This window comes from Passer montanus, unplaced genomic scaffold (assembly GCF_014805655.1).
Source record: "Passer montanus isolate IOZ18808 unplaced genomic scaffold, ASM1480565v1 scaffold38, whole genome shotgun sequence".
Lineage (NCBI taxonomy): Eukaryota > Metazoa > Chordata > Aves > Passeriformes > Passeridae > Passer > Passer montanus.
The window spans coordinates 5,854,888-5,876,515 of record NW_024368596.1 but is presented as its reverse complement, the minus strand read 5'-3'; the positions used below and the strand labels follow the sequence as shown (position 1 = coordinate 5,876,515).

At 38.3% G+C, this 21,628-nt stretch overlaps 1 protein-coding gene across 5 annotated transcripts in view; it reads right to left on the bottom strand.

Moving 5' to 3' along the window:
* TENM1 (teneurin transmembrane protein 1) overlaps positions 1 to 21,628 on the bottom strand; it is a 782,308-nt gene that overhangs the window by 115,791 nt on the left and 644,889 nt on the right. For 4 of the 5 annotated variants that reach the window (XM_039717552.1, XM_039717551.1, XM_039717554.1 and 1 more), the window contains 6 exons: positions 15,944 to 16,096; positions 10,643 to 10,842; positions 9,043 to 9,253; positions 5,622 to 5,723; positions 4,385 to 4,579; positions 1,232 to 1,432 (listed from right to left, as the gene is read on the bottom strand). In XM_039717552.1, the coding sequence (XP_039573486.1) occupies positions 1,232 to 1,432; positions 4,385 to 4,579; positions 5,622 to 5,723; positions 9,043 to 9,253; positions 10,643 to 10,842; positions 15,944 to 16,096 (1,062 nt within the window). The remainder of the gene's footprint in view (positions 1 to 1,231; positions 1,433 to 4,384; positions 4,580 to 5,621; positions 5,724 to 9,042; positions 9,254 to 10,642; positions 10,843 to 15,943; positions 16,097 to 21,628) is intronic. The other variant, XM_039717553.1, reaches the window with a different exon arrangement.

Genomic DNA, 21,628 nt, shown 5'->3' with positions numbered 1-21,628 from the left:
ACATTGTATTAAAACAGAATTAGTTTGCAATATTTCTGAGTAAAAAATTAGTACATAACTAACGCTTCTCTTAATTATGTGCTGCATTAATGGAAATACTACTATAATACTAAGCTTCAGAGAGTATTTTTAATATATAATAAAATACAGGATAAAAATGCAAGCAACTAGGCTTTTGCTGAAAACCAATAAAAAGTCAATTATCAAAGCAAGTGCCATATCTGACAGTGTCAGACTAAAACTGCATGCATTAATTTTGGAATGTAGAATGAATGCAAGGTCCTTCTAACAAACACTGAAAATTATTAGCAGGTCAATATTTTGTTGCTTAAAAATTCATCATGTAGAGGAGCATTTTATAAGTCCCTACTTAAAGACCATAATCACACACTTTGAAGATCTGTGCAGAAATTTATACTGTTCCAAGTGCTCTTCTGAATGATGATTTCTAAGAAAAATTGGTGACTTGGACCACTGGCTGTATTCCACAGTATTCAGCAGATCTGTCACTTGCATCTATTCTCTACTGGGATGTGCTACTTATCATCTGAGATTCTGGCTCTGTGGGCTCTATAGGGGAAAAAATAGTAGTACATACATTGGTAATGACATGCTCCATTACAGAGCAAAATGTGCAGAGTGCATTTATTTCAAGAAAACGAAATGTAAATGTATAAAGCATGTAGGAAATCCATTTCAACTCTTAATCCAGTTTAGGGGGATCAAACCTTGATGGTCCTCTGAGGAGGAAGAGAGTTTTTATCCCAGCATGAGAAAATTATGGTCTTTTTTTGTTTAAAGATTTTTTTTCTTGACAGAGCTTTCTTATTCATCAGTCATTGTATTTGAAATTTTTTAAAAAAAATCTTCCCAGTCTCTCTTTGAACTGTGGATTCCCTGACTGCATGAGCCTGACAGGTGCTCAGCAGCTCAGGTGAGAGTCACATTTGCCCCCAGTGCATGCCAGGAGGCATCTGCCTCCTGCAGGACTACTGTTCTCAATGTCACGCCACCAGACAGAAACATTCTTGTCACTGAGAAAACACATTTCTTATCCTTGGCAACTGAAAGCCAGTTGCTGACAAGCCCATGAAGTGCCATGCCACAGTACTCATGGCTCATCCCTGTCTTGTTTTTTAAATTCCTATTAGCACAGCAACAGCAACTGCTTTCTTTCACACCTCCAGCAGAACGCACAGGCAATGTTGATACAGCCAAGTGTCCATCATACCTGTGGAGCAGTCTGGTCCTGTCCACTGTGGCTCACAGCTGCAGAGTCCTGTGTCCAGGAGGAAGGTGCCATGGCCCGAGCACTGCTCCTGGCACACGGGCAGAGCTGTCTCACAGTTCACGCCGCCCCAGCCCGTGGAGCAGTGACATTCCCCTTGCACGCACACGCCGTGGCCAGAGCACGTGGGATCCAGGCAGTCCTCTGGAAAGCAGGGAATATACAACTTAGAGCACAAAACTCACACCTTTACAGTTATTTACTGGTGAAATACATCAGAGATTTGGATTAATTTGATGATTTTTTTGTGCAAATACCCAACTGAAACAATGTTAACAAACACAAGGGAAAAAGAGTCTGTTAACATCTGTGCAAAAGGGTAAGTTGAAAACAGGAAAAAAGCAAGCACATAGACTGTTAGAAGCCATATGAATATCTTGTCATGAATTTTGTCTTATTTTTAAAACACAGATTCCCAGGACAGATCTATTGGACTAAGTTGGTGAGGTCTGTGCTTCAGTAGTAGGGCTGGGAAACAGCTGGAGCAATTAATAGTTAATTCTGTAATTGTGCAAGGTATTTCCATTTGGGTATTAGTGCACTGTGTTTTATTTACATCTGGGAAAAGAAAGATTTATTCTTTCACCTTCCTGTGAAAAGCTATCTCTATAGCTGAATATTTGCTACAAAAAAAGGTTATCCACTAAGATTGAGCAGTGAATCTCTGACTCAACGCTTGCGGAAAAAAAAATAAATTCCCATACACATAAAAAACATGTGCTGGGCAATTGCAGGTAATGAACAGCTTCATAAAAGTCTTAATGTACTGATGAACAATTTGCAAACAAAGAACTAAATTTGTTCTCAATTTGGATTAAACTATTCCTTGTGAAAAATTCAGGAGCTCTGTAGAGGAATTTAAATCAGCTGGTTAGTGCTGTATGAGCAGCATATTCTTTCACAAAGCCCCAGCACAGCTTTAACAAGACAGGTTTTAAGCAGGAAACAGCCAGCCTTCCCTGGAGGCTGCAGGAAGACTGTGGAGCTGAAGGATCTGTGGGGTCTGAGTATGAGAAACAATTAGCCAGAAGCCTATTGATGTTATATTGTGCTTCAGACTGATGTTAAAGAGACACTGTGAAAGTTCTGCTATGTATTTCTCAAGTATCAGCACAAGTACTATTTTAATAATTAAACTATAAACTTAACAAACAGTATCCTGTGCTACAGGAATGAAGAGATGTTTTCTGCTGCAGGAAGGGAAAGCTAAATACTTCAGACATAGAAATTAATGGCCTCCAGTTTATAGGGCCTTTCAATCTAAAAATAAAGAAGTAAAGCTTTATCTTTTGAAATGCTTTGCCACCAATTCAACATTTTATTTCAGGATTTATTTTGTACCTCTTTCAGCCTTCCAGGCTTGTGCACAGTGTAATTCTGAGAGAGGGAATCAGTGTTTCTGGACAATGCACATATTGCTAAGCATAGGACAAAAATACACACCAATTTTCCTTCATTCTGAGACAGCTCTTTATTTTGCTGATGTTTTAAAATTAATAGAGTGACTCCATTTTAGGAATGATAATCTGGCAGGACAAATTCAAGGGACCCTCATAGCAATGAATACATGCAGTTACTGGTGCTCCCTGGATAGTACATCTGTTGCTGTGTCTGTTAACAGCACTGGTATAAGACTAAATCTTGTTTACATACAATAAAATAATCTTAATTCCTTACAGAATTCCCTAACTATTGCACAAGCTATGTTTTACAATACTAACTGAACAGTCATATCAAGGACACACTGTTACAATAAAACCCCACCGTACTTGGTCACAGAGGTTTGTTTCATCCACCATATTTCAGTATTTCTACATAATTACACCTTATTTTATAATTTAAATAAGTTTCTTACTGTAAAAATCTAATGTCTTCCCAGTCTCAGTTTCAATAACTGTCTGAGTACATTTATGTAATTTTTTTCCCTTAACCATTTTGCAGTATCTCATTATGGCAAGAAACAAAGCAAGTAAAAAGAACAGTCAGCCTCTCACCAGCCACAGGCTTGTTCAGCATCATGGCCTCACTGAGGAAATCTGTGTATTACTTGCTTTTTCCCATTTGGGTTTTCTTGGTTTCTGAAACTACCAACAATTGACTATGTCAGAAGCATTCTCTTGATCCTCCCTTTAAAAACCATTTCAGGTATGTCAAATCTATCAAATTCATCCTGGACATTTTTCTGACTAGAGAATTCAAGCAACATAAAAAGCCTCCTGTGTGTGCTACTCAAAAGAATTACTGAAAAATCTCTATAGCAGGACACACAAAGTATGCTGTCAGGAGCTCCAGGCTAAGGGGGAACTAAGGGGACCAGTGAAAAATCATCAAGTCAGGGAAAGCACAAGGAAGAGTTCTGCATTCTGAGGCTATGCACAAGGGAAGAAAGTCAAAGCTGATGAGCAACCTCAGACGTGCTGAGGGAAACAACAACTGCTTCTGTTTACAGATGAGGGCAGAGACACATCAGTACCACAAGCAGAAAAAATACAATACCTTCTTCTCACAGAATTTCCCACTTTTTGTTAGTCAAGCCTTAAAGGATGCCAGTTTAGTGCCATGAGCAAAGGCTCCCAGTAAAAATGACACATGACAACAGAATTACACAGTATGTTCTGGTAAACGAACCTGTTTGCTGCCCTTTCAGCTTTATATTGTCAGAAAAATCTAAGATGTAACAGTATGAAAAAGGAAAATGCTGATTACAATTGTCAGATTGCTTTGGAGAACATTAAGTTTTGTTTAAATGATCTTCTGACTGGATTACCCTGAGCTTTTGGCTAAATAAAAATAAATAATTTTATCTTTTCAAATACAAATGTGAATTTTATGTGATCAGTCCTTGGACTGTTACCAAGACCTGAATACCTTTACCACAGGACTGTTACCAATAACTGTTACCTGAATAACTTTACCTTTGAGAAACCTCTATCTTAACATTACTTTCTGTGAGACAGTAAAGGTAGTTTTGAGCAAACTAGTTCTGCTTCACAGAAAGCTGATCACATACCTGTGAGTTTTTAACTACTTTAAACCACGTGGAAATTAAAGACAAAAATCAACCCCCCTGACTACAGAGAAGGAAATTTCACAAACCTTCCTCACAAATCTCTCCTTTGTATCCAGGGACACAGATGCAGACGCCCATGATGCAGGTACCATGGCCAAAGCAGGTTGGATCAATACACTGCTCTTCTGGAACATCACACTCTGCACCTTTCCAGCCGTTTCGACACACACAGTGACCTTTCTCATATTCTCCATTTCCACTGCACAGCACTGGACAGGAATCTGAAGAAGGCAGATTGACCTTTTTAATGTATTTACATACTTACATAGATTAACATTTATTGCATTTATCGTTCTGTAAAATCACTTTTCCACTCCAGCTCCTCAATTCTTCATTTGGTTCAAGGGTTGTAACAGACTGAAATCTCTGAACTAGGCAGTGCAGCAGTAATACAGTGTCCTTGTCTCCTCAGTCTGCCTCTCTTGCATACCTTAATTTTGACCAGAAATGGGATATGTTAGAAGATAAAACCAACTCTCCCTTTGATTGGCCTCTGCAGAAAATTTGCAGGAGTGCCTGATTTTCAGTAAGATTAATATTTATTTCCTGTGAATTGAAGCAAGATCATGCCTTTTTTCTTCTAAGAAGCCTTAATATAATTGAAATTGTAGCCATTACTGATCTGTATGTAAAGCAGCAATGTGGAAGCTTACTTTTACAATCCAGTATCAATTTCTGAGCCAACCGAGTCTTAAAAAAATAAACCCTACATTTGAGGAGACATTGGGAAATCATAAGAACTTCTGGACATCACATGCAGTGGATAATGGATAATACTGACAGAAATATCCGAAACAGAAGTAAGCTCACTTAACATGGTTTTTTTGCCTTAATGCTGGAAAACTGTCTGTAAGCTGCTTTAGGTTTCTTATCTGCACCCTATTCAAGTTAAGACCACAGAAGCATTTGATTTACTTATGTTTTCTCCAAAGTGAAACTGTTTGTCACTTTTAAGTAGCAGAAAACATTATGCTATGCCTAAGACACCTATTAAAAATGTATTTTACAATTACAGACAGCATGCAAAGGTGGATGGAGGAACCTACTAAATTTGAAAGTCAGGAAGGGAGAAGTGGTTGATCTGTGTTAACTCAAGTACAGCATAAAGAAACTTTCCACATGTGTGCTTCTACTGTATCTGCCATCTGGCTGGAAAAAGGAATTTAATCTCCTTTAATCACTTTGAATCTTTGCAAGCCCAGCAGTCACACACCATAATCATGATCCCTGTCATGCACCATGGGTCATTTAATATGAGATTACCTTTTGCACAATCAGGACCAAGGAATCCTGGGAAGCAGTGGCAGTGGCCTGAGATACATTCTCCATTCCCATTGCAATTAGTAGAGCAGTCATCCAGGATTTCTGTTTATTCAGGCAATTGTGCACAAAGAAAAACATAAATTGGTTGAATTTTAAATGAATGGCATCTTCACCTCACTCTGCAGGACACATCTCAACATACAAATAGGTGCAGAAGCAGTAAAAAGCCCATTTTCATTCACAGGGAGCATAAAACAAAACTCCTGTTCAAGAGCTTACAAATATTTATTAGATTTTTTCTTGACAGCTTTGAGATAACAGGTGCATCATTTATATTACAACAAAAAGCTTTTAAAGTAAGTGTTCATGTAAAATTTACCACCATTAAAAGCACTGCAGGAACCTGAGTATTTGCTGAAAAATGTCCATCTTAAACACTTTCTTTTCTTGCTGAAGTAATTTGTTTGAAACCTGTTTATAGAGTAAATTGCCTTCTATCGTGTTCATTTGAACTATGTGAATTGAATCCCTTGGAGAAGGGCAGGATTTCCACTTCTATACAATCAGATAAACAAAAAAATAATCTTTTGTGCAGTGAAGAAATTCAATGTGATAAAGAACTAAGAACTAGATCTGAAGGGAAAAAACCCCACCTTCAGTTCTAATCTTAAACTTGCCCATGTTTTATCACACAGCTTTGGATATTAAGCCACTTAACCTCACACATCTGAGGACAGGCTCCTATCTGTACATGGATTAGCTGGTTCCAATTTACACATGTATTTCCTACAGGAATGCAGTGGATTCACTGATTTATATGGATTTTCCATAAAGAATATGAAGTAAATTGAAGCTAAGATGATCCTGTGTGGAGTAAGTCACTGTCAGACCAGCTCCAGGACTGAGGGGCTCTGGGAGAGAGGCTCTGGAGCCAGGGGAGCTGGGACTGTCCAGTGGCCACATCCACTAAGAGATGAGGTGAAGTACCTCTGGCTATGGGAAAATAGGAAACTTGATGCCTTTCCCACAAAATAATTGAGGAGGAAGAAGAAAACTCAGCTACACAATTAATAACTGATATAAGTATATTTTGATCATAATTATGGGCACTTAGATACGGATTAGCTCCTCTTGAATGCTCCCATGGTTATACGAAGTCATTCTTTTCAGGCTATCAGCTTATACTAAAGAACAGACATTTGACATGCATCTGTTCACCAGATATCCACAACCTGTACACAGATGTCTGTTTCAAAGTTAAAAAAACAGCTCATTTTTAGAAGGAAGATTTTTTTCACAGACATGCTGCTCGTTACTAATTTGTTATATTACTTTTCATTATCAACTCTTGTATTGCTCTATGTGTGCACTTGCCTGCCTTCTCTCAGTTTTCCTAGAATCACAAAGGATCCGTACACTGACCTGAAGAATTAATGGTTTGAGAAGTTACTTCCCCTCTATGCAATGTCCAGTTTGGGCTGCCCTTTATTTAGTTGACAGAAGTACTTGAAGCATGCTACATTTTGCATGCAATTTACCCTCCTCAAGAAAGTCTGATCAGAATTCCAGTAAAAATCAATTTTATACATAACTAACATGAAGCATCTTGAAATACAATCTGACAGATGCTGATGAGGAGCATGGCTGGTTCTCAGGAGCATTTGGCAGAGATGCATCCAATCTCTTGCTCTGTTCTCAGGGTTTCTGGTCATGGCTGATTCCTTTGTTCGCAGAGATGTCAAATACAATAAGAAGAATGCCTCAAGGATATAGTTAGGTTTTTAAATTTATTTTTTTTTTTATGGAAAAGAAAAAAACAATCAAGTTATGATGCACATAAAGGACATAGATATATATCCTCTAGATATATAGATATAGATATCCTTGATATATATATCCTAGATATATATATATCAAGAATATAGATTTTTTTTTTGTGTGGAAAAGAAGAAACAATCAAGTTATGATGCGCAGAAAACTAGGAGAAGATGATACACAGGTTATGAAAACACAATAGCTGGCAGTATGCTCAAATGCACAAGCAGTAGATCCTTGCAGCAGCATGAACAGACTTTTCCCAAAAATATCTCCTTGCAGACATTCTGAAGATGAAGTACAAGGATTCTTGCCTGCACTGTGGCTCACGTGCTTCCCCCTTTCATAGTCTCTTCTACTTATTGGCTACAGAAGGGATGGACAAAAACTTTTTTACCACATGCAACATGAATTAAAGTCTGTCAACTAATTTCATTTTGAGGGTGGGGGGTGTGGGGGAAGGGGAGGAGTAGAAGTTATGCTACTAACTGAAATATTATTGAAATCCTCCTGTTTAAACCCTGCTGTCTTACAATAAAAATAAACAAGGGATCAGGAATTTTGACACTAGGCTGGGATGGAGTTTGGACAGGTTTTATGGTCTTTGTAGAGCACCTGAAAAGATGCTTCATAAATTGCTTCACTCTTATTTTCTCAGATGGAATTGAATAATGGTAGAAGTTAAACTTTTTTGAACAAAGCAAATATGAAATTTTATACCAGAACCAGTCATTACAACTCTATCTCCATTTTTTTTTCTATGCAAGTCCTTCAGAATCGGGATATTTGAATCATACTGTCCTGCTCTGCAAGGTGTTTACAGTAAAAATAGTATCCACTTGCTCTCAAGAGCAGATGGCACGTCCATTACTAGTAAAGACATCTTGCTCAACATATGGCAGAACAGGTTAACTAAAGGGTATAGTGGTTAAAGTCTTGCAGCAAACTGAGACTGTCATAAATACAACACTTCACCTAAATTTAAATTCCAAAAAAGCCCTATGTGTGAGGACTGCTCACTCACAACACCTACATCTGCAAACACTTGCCTACCTATGCATGTTAAAAAGGCAGGAGGAATCTCATATGCAACCAGGACACTGCCTCCTGTATTTGTCCTCTGTATTCCAAACAAAATGGTGCATTTGAGTAACTGCATAAAAAACCAGCATCCATCCATCAAACAACACTCACAAACAAATCCACAAAAGATTTTCTAAATTACAGCTGACTAAAAGACTGGAAATAAGGACTTAAAGCCTGGATAATTTTTGTAGGATTTATGGCCCACATAAGTAGAGAGGGCAGATATAATCTCTTTTACTTGGAAAAAGATAACAGCAGAAATCATTCAAGCATTTAAGCTATCATATAAAAAATCTTAACACATGAAAACTTCACACTTAATTTGATAACATCCATCTTTAATATACAAATATTGCTATTTGTCTAATATTGGCTTAACACGATGTTGCTCCACTGAGGTTAATTAAACTAAGCTGAAATAAAACATATTTAAGAGAATACTTAAGAGGAGCTGGAATACATCAAATGCATCTTTGCAATGTAATAATCAGAATAACAATTATATTGTGATTTTTCTTACCAATAGCTGTAGTTAGGACAAACACTTGCTCTACTTTCTTTCCATCATTGTAGAATGCCATATGCCAAGCTCCTTGATCCATGTACTCGATGAAACCTGTCTCTTGCAGTGAAGTCAAGATCAGGTTCCTGGGAGCTTGCTGAGGCTCCTCTGAGTTTTTTGGTTCCTGTTTAATTAACTGTTTTCCATCCATCAGTTTTACAAAATCAAACTGAAATAATAATGAGCAAAAATTAACCACCTAGCAAATATTTATGAATCTACTCTGCATGTCTCCTTCAAACATGAATAAACAGTTGAAATCTTAAGAGGAATTGCCTAAGTATTCACCAATGCAGACAGCAATTGCGTAACCTAGTCAAAGTAGCTTAAATTTACATATAAAAAGCTTTATCATAGGTCAGAAATGTGGCATCAAAACTGGCATAGCTATTTGCTATGGCAGGGTAAAATCAGACTTGCTGCACTATATACAGCAGATTCAGCCCAGAAATAACATCTTTTCAATGGGAATAATTCCAAAATTCCCAAGGTGTAGTGCCTGTGCTATGCAGCTATTAATCTCAAATGCTAAGAGCAGATAAAAAACCTGTTGTTCTGCACCAGATTTTTAAATCCTTAATCCCTCTGATATCACTATCAGATATCAAAACCTCAATATATTTTTTCTTTATATTTAATTTTAGTAATGCAAATAAATATGTATTTTTTATAGGAAAGTTCTTAATACCGGGTGGATGCTGACAATGCCTGTTAACCTCAAAGCAGCAGAGATTTCTATGAATCCCTGTTCAAGAAATACATATATTTCTCTAGGTTTTTTAGGCATTCTGATTTTCAGTAAAGTTTATTGTCAGCTCAACTGAAGATCCAGCTTCCATTAAAGTCAGTGACAGCTGAAAGTGTTTATTTCTAATATCAAAACTCTAATAAAAATTTTTGAGGTTAGAGTGGATGATCTCCAGTGGTCCATTATAAACAATCTTTCCATGATTCCATGTATGTTTATCACACTCTGCGGAGTGTGATTCTGCTATAAAGAAAGAAGAAAAATTTACTATCCATAGAAATGACAGCTTCATATGCCAAATACATTAAGCCTAAACAAAAAACTTGAATGTGACCAGCAATATTGCATGTGACTGCTTAGCTAGGTTTTCTCTTGAAAAATCCCCAGGAGTAAGCACTCAAAAATAATTTTGATCTTAGAAACCACAGATAGGATTTTTTTACTATTAACTCTTTAGACTGACTGTACAATCTATTTGTTTTAAAGGAATCATAAAGAAATGAAAGCATTTTCAAGTCAACTGGAAATCCGTCCCTGGCATAGAAGACACTGGATCTATGCAGCAGGACTTGTTCAGCCTCCCAGACAGTCACATCCCTGAGGTCACAGCTGCTGACCTGTCTGGTACAACACTGTGCTCTGAGAGACCATGGTTTGAGGTATTGCTAGAGCTCAGTACAAAAAAGGATAACCAGACTGGTTACAGCCAGTCCTTTCCTCCCTCTCTGCTTTGAAAGCATGTGGTGAACACTCCAGTCCACTGCTGATTGAAAATATAAGTGTGATAGAATCAGGATCATTTCCAATTACCTGAGTGTGAGTAGGTGGGATGTTTCTTCTGCCATAAATTCCCAGCAGAGAATCCTTTGCCAGTGAAATGTTAAATTTCAGGTACACGGGGTGATGTATGGTAATTTGGAAGCGCCAGAATAAACCAGGTGGGATGGTCTGCATAACTTGTGCTCCAATCTCTACTTCTCCCGTGTCTATGGCCCGGCCCTTCTGAAACACTGATTTTCAGAAACAAACAAATAGTCAGTTGAGTATTTACAGTGGGTGAAGAGAGATAGTTACAATGTATAAACATGCCTTAGATATATTGGAATACACAAAAATCAACTTCTAACACTCATAACTGCATTTTTTATTCAACAAGTTGGAAAACACAAACAAACACGAACAACATATTTCCAATAAAAAGTGTTATGGTGTATTTTTTGTAATGATTTTTGCTGATTATGAACACTTTACTGATTATGAAAAGGTGGAACTGCTGCTGCGTAGATCACAGTCTTTGCCCATCAACAATGCAGTCAAAACACATTTAACTGTGAATGCACAGAGCAAGGAGAGTGGGAAATTCTTCCTCTGGTACAGATTTCAGACTGCTGCTGAAGGGGCATTGCAGAAGCTACACAAATGGTCCCAATGAGGACAGAAAATCCATCAAACCTGGTAGTTCAGAGCCCCTGTCCAAGGCCCACATTTCTATTAATCACCATTCCTTATGGTTTTATTATGGTAGTGCTAATCTAGCCCTGGAGAAGTAAAGGACATCTGTTCTGGCTTGGTCTTTATGAAAGCATAATAGGGGCATGAGGGCAGGGAAAGGCACTCTGAAGATAAAACTGGCATAATTTCATAATGCTGAACAATAAATTTGCAGACATCTACAATGTGTACCTTCACACATGGGTGTGAGAGCTCTGAAACACAAGGGAAGTGGAATGCATAAGGAAGACTTTGTCAAACTAAATTGGAGCTGGCTTGTTTCACTGGCTTATATCACCATTTACTGCCCGTCTGTGATCAGCATTGTGACATGCTGCAAATCCTGACCCAATCCTGCTAACATTTGAGCTAATTCCATTGAAAGGTTTGCAAAACTCTCTTGACATTTCCATACTCTGAACTAAAGTAAAGGCAGGATAGTGTGTGGCATTAGAGGACAAGTCAAGAGAAGATTGAATTCAGCTGCCATACCCAGCTATGTTTCATCTCCTTCCAGAACCACAATGAAAAATAACCAGGAGCAAAGTGACTGGAGCCTCATCTTTTACAATACATGGATATAAACATCTAATCCAACATAATGTACGTGAAATTTTATAAACCACCCCTAGAAAAGAAACCAGCAGTAGCAAAGCTAGGGCCAGCTTTTGCCTGAGTGTGTTAATAACAAAGACTCTCTGTGGGACCTTACATAGGCTTTAACTAGCGTAGGAAGTACTTAGCATTCTTAATGAATAGAGATTTAATTTACAAGGCAGGAGCAATTCTCTGGGCACCAGATCTTCCAGCTTTACAGCTGCTTTGTGTCATCAAACCCACAGCAAGAATGAGGGACTAACTTATAACACCTCACCATGTAAATACATCTATTTTTAGAGCAGAAACTTGTAATCTAGTACTCTAAAAATACACCACTTATTTAGTTTGTGAGTTAAAATATTTCCAAATTGCTACTTGAACAATGTTTAAAGTGAGACTACTTCTGCCCAATTTGCTTCATGGAAAGAATTTTGAATGTTGAGTTTTGAAAAGAGAATTAAACTTTCTCTGTTGTACAATCAAAGTGGATTCCTTTCCGCCCAACCCATAAAAGATCCTACTTGGCTTATGTAAATTTAAAAACCTTCTCCCCTATTTCCAATACTCTAGAGATATTAAATCTTAATGATTCTTTGCAAGCAATTGCCCTGGGTTAAGTAAAACACCATGGAACTTTTTGATGATATTGACACATGGTAATTAATATGATTCAATTACAAGACAGTAGAGCACTAAGTAAAAAGTCAAGGATACAGTATAATTTTTGGAGTTAAAGGTATTACTGGTCAGTGTTCAAGGTCTTTTAACATACAGTAACTACTTCTTGTATTTTGGCATGAGAAGGTCTGTTTCCTTGTTGAAAAGAAAAAATGTTATGTTGTCAGTCTGGGTGAATTCTCACTAATTGATTTTATCAATTTATGCTGAATGTCATATTAGTGTTGCAATGTACCTTGGAACTTTTTCCACATTTGGCTGAAAATACCTTTGCTTTAGCAATAATTTAATATAAGCTTAAAAAAACCCAGGTGCACTTACATGTACATATATCTCATCCCTTGGGAAAGTGCAGGCTGCTGTTCACAATGCTAACAGGAAAATATACATACTATCCCCTACTGATAGGACACAGTCTCAGAATCCCTACCTTTCAAATGCTAATTTTTCAGACAACCACAGAGCATGGAAAGGCCTTTGCAGGAGCCATGTCTGAAATGTATATTTTCATATTCACTGAGTCCCTCTGCTTTCTTTACAGAAAAGGAATTTAGCTTTGTTTCTGTGTTTAGTTGAACTAAGCAGGTAATTGACTGTACACAAAAGGCACCTGAAAACACACTCCTCACAGATGTTCTTTGTGTACTTTCTTGCTCTTTCTTGAAAAAGTCCAAAATAAGCTTTTAAAATGATAGTGCTGCAATACAATTCTGCCTTTGTTGTAAAAACATTTTTTTTATGACAAAGTATCATTTAATTATCTATATTCAATTCCTTGTACAGCTCCCAGTCTTGCCAACTAGGGTATTAATTCTCCCCTATGCTTTCTAAGCACAGTTTCCTCAGAAGTCTAAAACAGAAGATAGATTCCTAATCACATCTTTCTCTTGGCTTCAAGAAAGAAAAACTCTGAACAGCGTGGTGCCAATTACCTCCACAAGAACATACCCATATGCTTATTATTACTGATCCTGAAACAATCAATTTCCTTGTACTCCCCTGGTAAATATCAGCATCAATAGGATATCTGACTTTTTAATCACATTACTACATATTAAAATGTTAACTCATGTTAACTCATAGCTGTGGGTCAGTGTGTTTATAAAGTGACTTTTTGAAGAAATCTGACTTCCTGGTTTAAAAACTTGATTTTCATTAAAAGATTAGTTTAAAATATATGCTTTCAAAGTCTGCAAAAGCATTCTGTGCTGCTGCACTGAATTGGGAAAATGTGAGGTCACCAGTATCTGACAGCAGTTATTTATTCCAGTGGCTTCAAGTTTACAGGCAAAGCATCAAATTTCTGCGTGTGTACGGAAAGGAGTTGCCTGTTTCCAACTCCTCATTTTCATCATTTCTAGATGGAGAATTTGTCAGGAGGACTGGGAATAAAATTACTGATATATATTAAAAGTGACGGAGAGAAAGAAAATGAGCAAAGGCTAGCCAGAGTCAGACTATGCATGTACTAATTCCACATGATTTTTCTTGTGTTTTCCCAAGTGTGTACTCCTTGCTGTCTTAAATTCTGGATTACAGGTTACCCCCAAAATGTGAAAGGGGACAAGTGAGACAACAGTGCAGATCTATTCCTGACTGATCTCTGAAACTGCTGGATAAGCCCTCGGTGAAATGGCTCTGCTATCACAGGAGTCTGCTCTTTAGAGTTGTGGGGGAGTTGTAGCTACACTAAAAACTGGGATTCCCAGGGGCAAGGCAGGTGGTTTGCATTTTTACCTACTACATTGAGTCTTTATTGACTTGCATATTCTTTTCTCAATTCCAACTATCTAACTTCGAAGATTTCTGATGTTTTTGATGTTTTTTCTACACATCCTTCTTTGGAAGTCAAATGCATTGGAAAAGCTTTTATTAAATCTGTAATACATTGACAAAATGATTTAAGGCAGTTGAGGAGAACTATTTGAGATATTTTTCATGGTGCACCAGGACAAAAATACAAAAGTGTATAAAACATTTTCTACAACTCATTACAAATCCATTCTAAGGGATGAAATAATGGAAAACAACATCACTGTTTCCTTACATGTATTTCTATTGTTCATTTATCTAATATGATCTCTATCCAGTTGTGCCACACTGATTTGCAAGATTATTGATGTGCAGTGCAATCTTCCTCCTGGAGGGCCTGGTACAACAGTGTTCCACTTTGTTGCCTATTTTCAGCCATGGATATTACCCAGAATACACAAAATCAGATCCCTGCTCTGCTGTAAAATTTGAAAGCTCTGGAAGTCTCCTATCACTGCAGAGCTACCAGTACAATTTTACTTTTCTCCTAACAAGAAGATTAGGTTTCATATTCCACTCCCATTCACTTTGATCTGATCTGATTTATCCACTTTTTCTGTGTACCATAAAAAGAAATGGAAAGGCCATTTGCTTTTTATAGTCAGAAAGCATTGTCACGATGGTTGATGGGAAGCATGGGCCAGAGCTTCTGACTAGTACTGGAGCAGGTGATCAAACAACAAAAACATCAAATGACAGGACTTAAGAGGAAGGAATTGCACATCTCAGACAGATCCTTCCCTCTGTTTCACACCCTGGCTGTACAGTCCACTCCTTTTCTATCCTAGCTCAGACACTTCAAGAACTCTGGTTCAGCCACGTCCTTGGCAGAAGACGATTTGCATTCTGTAACAAAGCCATTTTCTGCTGCCATGAAGGGCTGATGTGGCCAGGTTGTGCAGGAGACAATCCCTGCAGTGGGCACAGTGAGCTGCAGAGGGAGGTGGGAGGGCAGAGCAGGGCTGTGCCCCTGGCAGCAGGGAGCTGCCACACTGGCTCAGGTGTTTTGTGAAGCTGTGGGAGATTCCTGGGAGCTGATTCACTGTCTCTGGGTCAGCTGGGATGTGACAGGACACTGAGCTTTAGCTTAGACCTTCAAGAACTGTATGCCTTGAAAAGCTTTAAGATTTCTACTCTTCTGCACATTCTGACCTGTCAACACAAAGAGGTTCCCTTTTTCTGAGACTGATTTTGGTCTGCAAGACAGGCACGGTGTCAAATCCTCTGCACAAGAGGGAAGGAGGCAAATATGGTCTTCCCTTCCTTGTCTTAAGGCAGAAGCCAAACACTCTCATCTCTTCTCTCACTGTGCTACTGAACCTTCCTTTTCAAATGGGCTGGTTGCTAGTTTCAGTGAGAGTTCTGCTGAAGGAACGTATCTGGTTATGGGCTTTTCATACCCGTTTTAAAATTATACTAAAAAAGGTAGAACCTGAACTCAAAATACTGTCAAAATGTAGAAAAGACAGGATCAGAAGAGCAGCAATGTTTAACTATTCATAATCTGCCTGGCTTCTCATTTACACATACCTTTTTTTTCTGTTTTATCTGAAGCTTTTCCTCCGATTGGTGAGTAAGTAGTATCCATGGATTCTGTACCTTTATTTCCTTTGCTAACTCCATTTTCATAGAGCTGCCCTTCCACAGGCTGTAGTTGCCAGGTTAAACCAAACAAGTGTACTGCTGCAAAAAAATGAAGACCAATTAATTGATGTCTAAACTACAGCACCTTCAGTGAGACTACGAAAGAATGCTATGACCCAGTTTCTGTAAAGTCAAGTATTACTTTATTCTGTTAGTAATAAATCAGAATTTCAAGGGGGCTAATGAGCAATTTACCATTTTACCTTAAAACTCAATGTTTAATTAGTTTCCACACTTTCTTCTGGAGCTCAGCCAGGTCAGGGTGATGAATTTCTGCAGCAATTAATGGAATTACTTGCACTTAAAAGGATAACAGTTGAATAAATTCAATATTGCGTGACAGATTCTAATGCTGTATCAGTGTTGTCCCTCAGCTTTTGGCTGTCAAAAATCTCGGATTTTGTTGACAAAAAACAATGACACCAACTAAAACTTCTCACCTTTTCAATCCAGTTTGAGGTGAAACCGTGCCCACAGCACTCTGAAACCTCATTTTAAATACTAAAACATTCTAAACATCTCAGGTTAAACATTAGCAAAAACTTACTCTTACTTATTGGTAACTTACTTAACCAGACAGTCTAGAACTACACTGCAGATAAAAAGCTGGTTCTACATGTAAAATATATGCAATTATTTAACAACACAAATTAACAAGAATATAGTTGTTATTTATGTATGTACAAAGAAAATAACTAAACAATCCTTTTTAGAAGCTATCACCTATCTTTATTGCCATATGCAGGGGCTGCCTACTCCACTCTGCCTGAAAAGCCATTTATGTTTTCTGCTTACCCTTCATTGCTTCTGATCTGAGCCCTTGAAGGATGGTTGGAGAAAGACAGCGACAGAGGATCTTATTTTAGTATAACATGACAGTACTGCAGTTAGTCTAGGCAATTACTTAGGTCTTAGTGAGAAGGGCAAATTATTCCAAGGAAGAGGCTGCCTTAGCATTGAAGTAGCTCAGCAGGGAGGACTGATGACCCACTAAAATATGGATTGAGGATGACCCCCACGGAGGAGCTGAAATTCTCACATGAAGAGCAAAGCCCGAGCAGCAGCTCTTTAGCCACATGCAGCAATTTGCACAGAGTAGGATCTGCCCACAGTGGGAGCCTAAAATGCAATATATTTGCTCTTCCTGAACTATGCAGGAACCTCAGAGACTCCCAGGAGAAAGAAGTGTGATCTAGAATAGGTTTTGCATTAAGAAAGTACATAGTTTTATTCTGCACTTGTACATACTTCAAGGAAAATATCTCAATACAACCAGGAAACTTGGAGTCCATTTCCCATGTGTTTGGTCACAAGTCTCCCCTGCACACTGAAAAGTTAAATCATAAAAATTCAACAAAATCCCAAGTGTTGAATGGATTCCTGTCAAGGGCTTGGGAACACTACCACAAGAATGCAAAGCTGCCAAACTACAGTGATTAATTCCAGATCTGTGCACTCCAGGGTCGCCCAGCGATAGATACATGACCCAAAGCAAGCAAATGAGAGCATTACTACTGAATTAGTGAGGTGACAGTATTTGTGAGAAATTTACTGCATCTCAAGCCACTGACTCACCATCAGATCTGGACTGTGGCACATACCCCCTCCCCAGAAGATGTATTAGAAGGGTACCTCTAAGCATTCTGCTTTCAGTAGAAATCTAAAGCTTGGATTGCTTCATATTCTATGGTCTTGAATTCACCAAGGGACCATCATAATACTTTGAAAAGGGTCTCACAGTCAGGTCACACAGAGTTAAGTTCTGAGTTTTGAGATTCTTCATGAGAGATCAATGCCATGTACAAAAAAAAGCAGCCTTGACATCTCTAGAGTAAGTGCTCTTGCTCCTGGCTTGAGCTTCTGGACATTATTATTATTTAAAGAGTTATTAACAACAAAAGGGAACACAATTCAATGAGACTGATGTCTAATGAATGCACATTTCATTTACACTAATGCAAATAATTATATAAGCACTTGAAACAGATCACTAGAAGCAAAACACAACTGCCCACATCAATAATAAGTTTTAGTGGTTATGGAATCCTGAATATGATATAGTTGCTTTTTTACACTATTCCTATTGTTGTTATCATTCATTTCCTAGGAGAGCATTTGCACATGCTGCAGAGGGTACATCACAAAGCCAGGGCTGAACGTGTGCTGCACCTTTTCCTTGGTGCATGCCCCTGCCACATCAGACACTCTGCTCACCTTATCATCCACTCGCACCAATTCCAGTCCTTTACTGGCTTTGTCTTCCTTCAGGCTGGGGAAGTGCTGTTGTTTTTATAGTTTGTGCCAAAGCTTGGCAAGCTGCAAAACGATCTGTATCTACGTTTGACAGTCAGCTTCCTCCCTGGAAACACCAACTGCGTGGCAGAGAGGATGGTCTCTGCCAGGCTCGGATGTCTCATCCCTGGGAGGTGACACGGGGCACCGGACTTGTGCTGCACAATGGGCACAACTGAGAGTTGTACAGCAAAGCACATGGCTGTGAAAATAAGATCTATCTGAACTGATCTGAATGACTTCAAACACTTCAGAAACCCAGACATCTTGCAATCTTAAAATCATCCCAATTTTTCTTACATTAATTATAGCTATTGAGAAATCCAAGTGACACTCTGGGGCTAACCAAACCACAAACACCAGTGAAGGCATTAATTCCTAGAGATACTTTTTCCAGAAGTTAACTATAGATATTTATTTAGCAGACACAGAGCCTCCCCTAATTTCTTCATTTTCTGTGATACTTTTTTTTAACATAGGGGATACAAAATTTCTGTGGAGCTTTTTCCTACAACATATGTACAGCATGTTTTAAATACACAGTTATTTCACCAAATAAGATTACATACAACTTTCAAATCTCCATCTCTCAAATCTCTTTAGAAATAAGTAGGCATGTACTGAATTTCATTAAAAAGCTCAAAAGAACTTCTCTTTTGAGTTATTCGCCCTTTGATTTTTTTTCTAGTGGATTTCTGGCTTTTACAAAAGGGGCACAGAAAATGCTGTGCAATTCAAATGTGGGCCACAATGTCATTTCCCCCAGCATAAATCCATTTGCAAGGTTCTCAGCTGTATTTCCCATGTGTAATGCCCAGGTGTAAGATCCTACTCCACAGAACAAATAGGAGATTATACCATCACTCTGTCTAACTTAGTACTGGGCTGGGTAAGAAGGAGGGAGATTCACTTTCTGATCAATGTCTCTGCCCTTTTCTCCAAGCTCAACCTTCTGAAGACCTTGACTGCAGCACCCTTGAGGGCTGGCTGCTGACTAACAGCATGAAATCCACCATTAGGGTTAAGATGCATTAGATGATGCAGCTCAACTTCACACAGAACAGCCTTTGAAGTTTGACGACTTACACTTACATTACAGAAGAAGCCAAAGCTACTCTGGATCTCCCTATCTGGCATTCCAAAAAATTTCTGCATACATACCCTGTATTTTGCAGCACCTCAAACACTTCAGGTACTAGTAGGGTGTGTAAAGTCACTTCTGAGCTGCTACAGTTTCAGGCAATACCCAAGGGCCAGCAGGCAAATGGAGATGAAACAGCTTGTTAGCTGGCACGACTGCAAAATTCACACTTCTGTTAGGAGGAGCTGTGGTGAGTCAGCAGGAGCATCAGACCTTGACTTCCATCAGCTGGCCTAACCAAACCTCTCCTCTGACAGCTGAGTGCAATATTCTCCCTGCTGGGAGGAACTGCACTCATCTGAAAAGATATTCTTTCTTGGCTTGCTTGAACATCCAGTATAATCCCCTGTAAATAATTACATTATTGCTTTGCTCTGTGCAATCTAGGGGTTGCACCTTGCCATGACCAGAGTTGTACATTGCTTTCACAGGTGATCTGGAGGCAAAATTAATCTGAAGGCAAAATTTGACCCTCTTTACATAATGTGGGGAGATAGGGATTACAATTTGGATACTACCATACCTATATTTAATTTATGTTTTATTAGACAGTTATTTTTTAATCCAAAGTTTCTGATAAAATTCTAACAAAAAAATTGACACAGATTTTTTTTTTTTTAACATGCATTATGAATATTATGGCAAAAGCTAAATTTAGAGGAGTCTGTAGTCAGTGAATATGAAGAGACTGGAGGATGCCACAGGATTATGACAAACCTGATTTTTTTCCTCAGCCATGCTGCCCTGGCCAGGCCACACAGTGGAGCTGTGCAGGGTAATTTTAAATGAACTCTCTCTCCAGTACAGAGGATCCTAGTCATAGTACAGAGTTTTTCTTAGCTAAATTATTATGCTTCTTAGGTAAAAAAATAATTATTAGATATAAAACAGATCTCTTGCAGAAAAAGAAATATTAAAGGCCCACATCATCTAACCTTCCAATAAATTTCTTTCATGGAATCCCTCAGCAAAGAGATGAAAAGTGAGTGTAACGTTATGCTAAGGGATTTTCCCTACACAGAGGCAGGTTTCTCTTGCTTCACAATACTGCTGGAACTGAAACCAGTAGGGCCACGTTCAGAACAAAAGCTTGGGTCTTTACCTCTGAGGTAACTGACCAGGTCACTTATTTTGTTCAACATTTAAAGAAAACAAACTGAAAGTTCCAGACTGGCTACCTCAGTCCCCACAATTCTACGGCATACTCAGGTAAATATCCACAAAAATACAAGCAATTTTTTCAGAACTCGCTTTGTAAACTGGATTAACCTGCCATCTGCTAGGAAGCCAATGATCTAATTTAATTTATTCTTATCTACCTTCTGTGTAAGCACAGCTTGTCAACTCCGGTGCTACACGTTTGGCAGAATGTGAATAAGAGCCTTGGCTCCAGCGCAAAAGAGACACTCAGTAGTGAGGAGACATCAAAAAAGTCCTGTGCAATAAGTACTTACTACCTGCAAGATGAACTTCAAAGGACAAAAAAATCCTGCAAATGTGAAGTCCTCCAAATTGCTGACCTCCACTAAAGGCTTCTGTTTAGCTTTCTCTGCTTTTTTACAGAATCTCAGTAGATCATCCCCCTGAAGCCCAGACTTCAGAAGAGCTGTTATAGAATGTATATCAGCAGCTGACTACTCCTTCTGCACCTGCTCTAAGTGCCAGAAAATTATTTGTTTCTGTAACTGCTAGCAGGTTCTGTTTATAAAACTGGATTTCACTTTGGCATAAAGCCACATTTGCCTCAGTGTCTCAGTTCCAGTAAAGGTGAATTAATGAAAAAATACCTGGACACAAGAGCCACAATCTAAGTTTTGATCATGACCTTTAGAAGAGGAGATCTTCTGTAAGCTCATTTTACAAATGAAATACTATTTCATTCTGCTGTAAACAGATTTCATAATTTGAAACTTTTAATATTTGATTCAGTCTTCAGAATATTTTTTAAATTGCATATTAAAATGCTAAGTTGTTTTGATCATGTAGGGCATTTAATGAAATAAGGACTTCTTCCATGTGTTTGTTATAGCCATCTTAACTCTCAGCACTCTCCTCTTTCTCAAGAAGTCTTATCTTCATACCAAATATATTTTTATACCTGAAAATACAAATATACCCCCTCTCCTGCAATCTTCCTA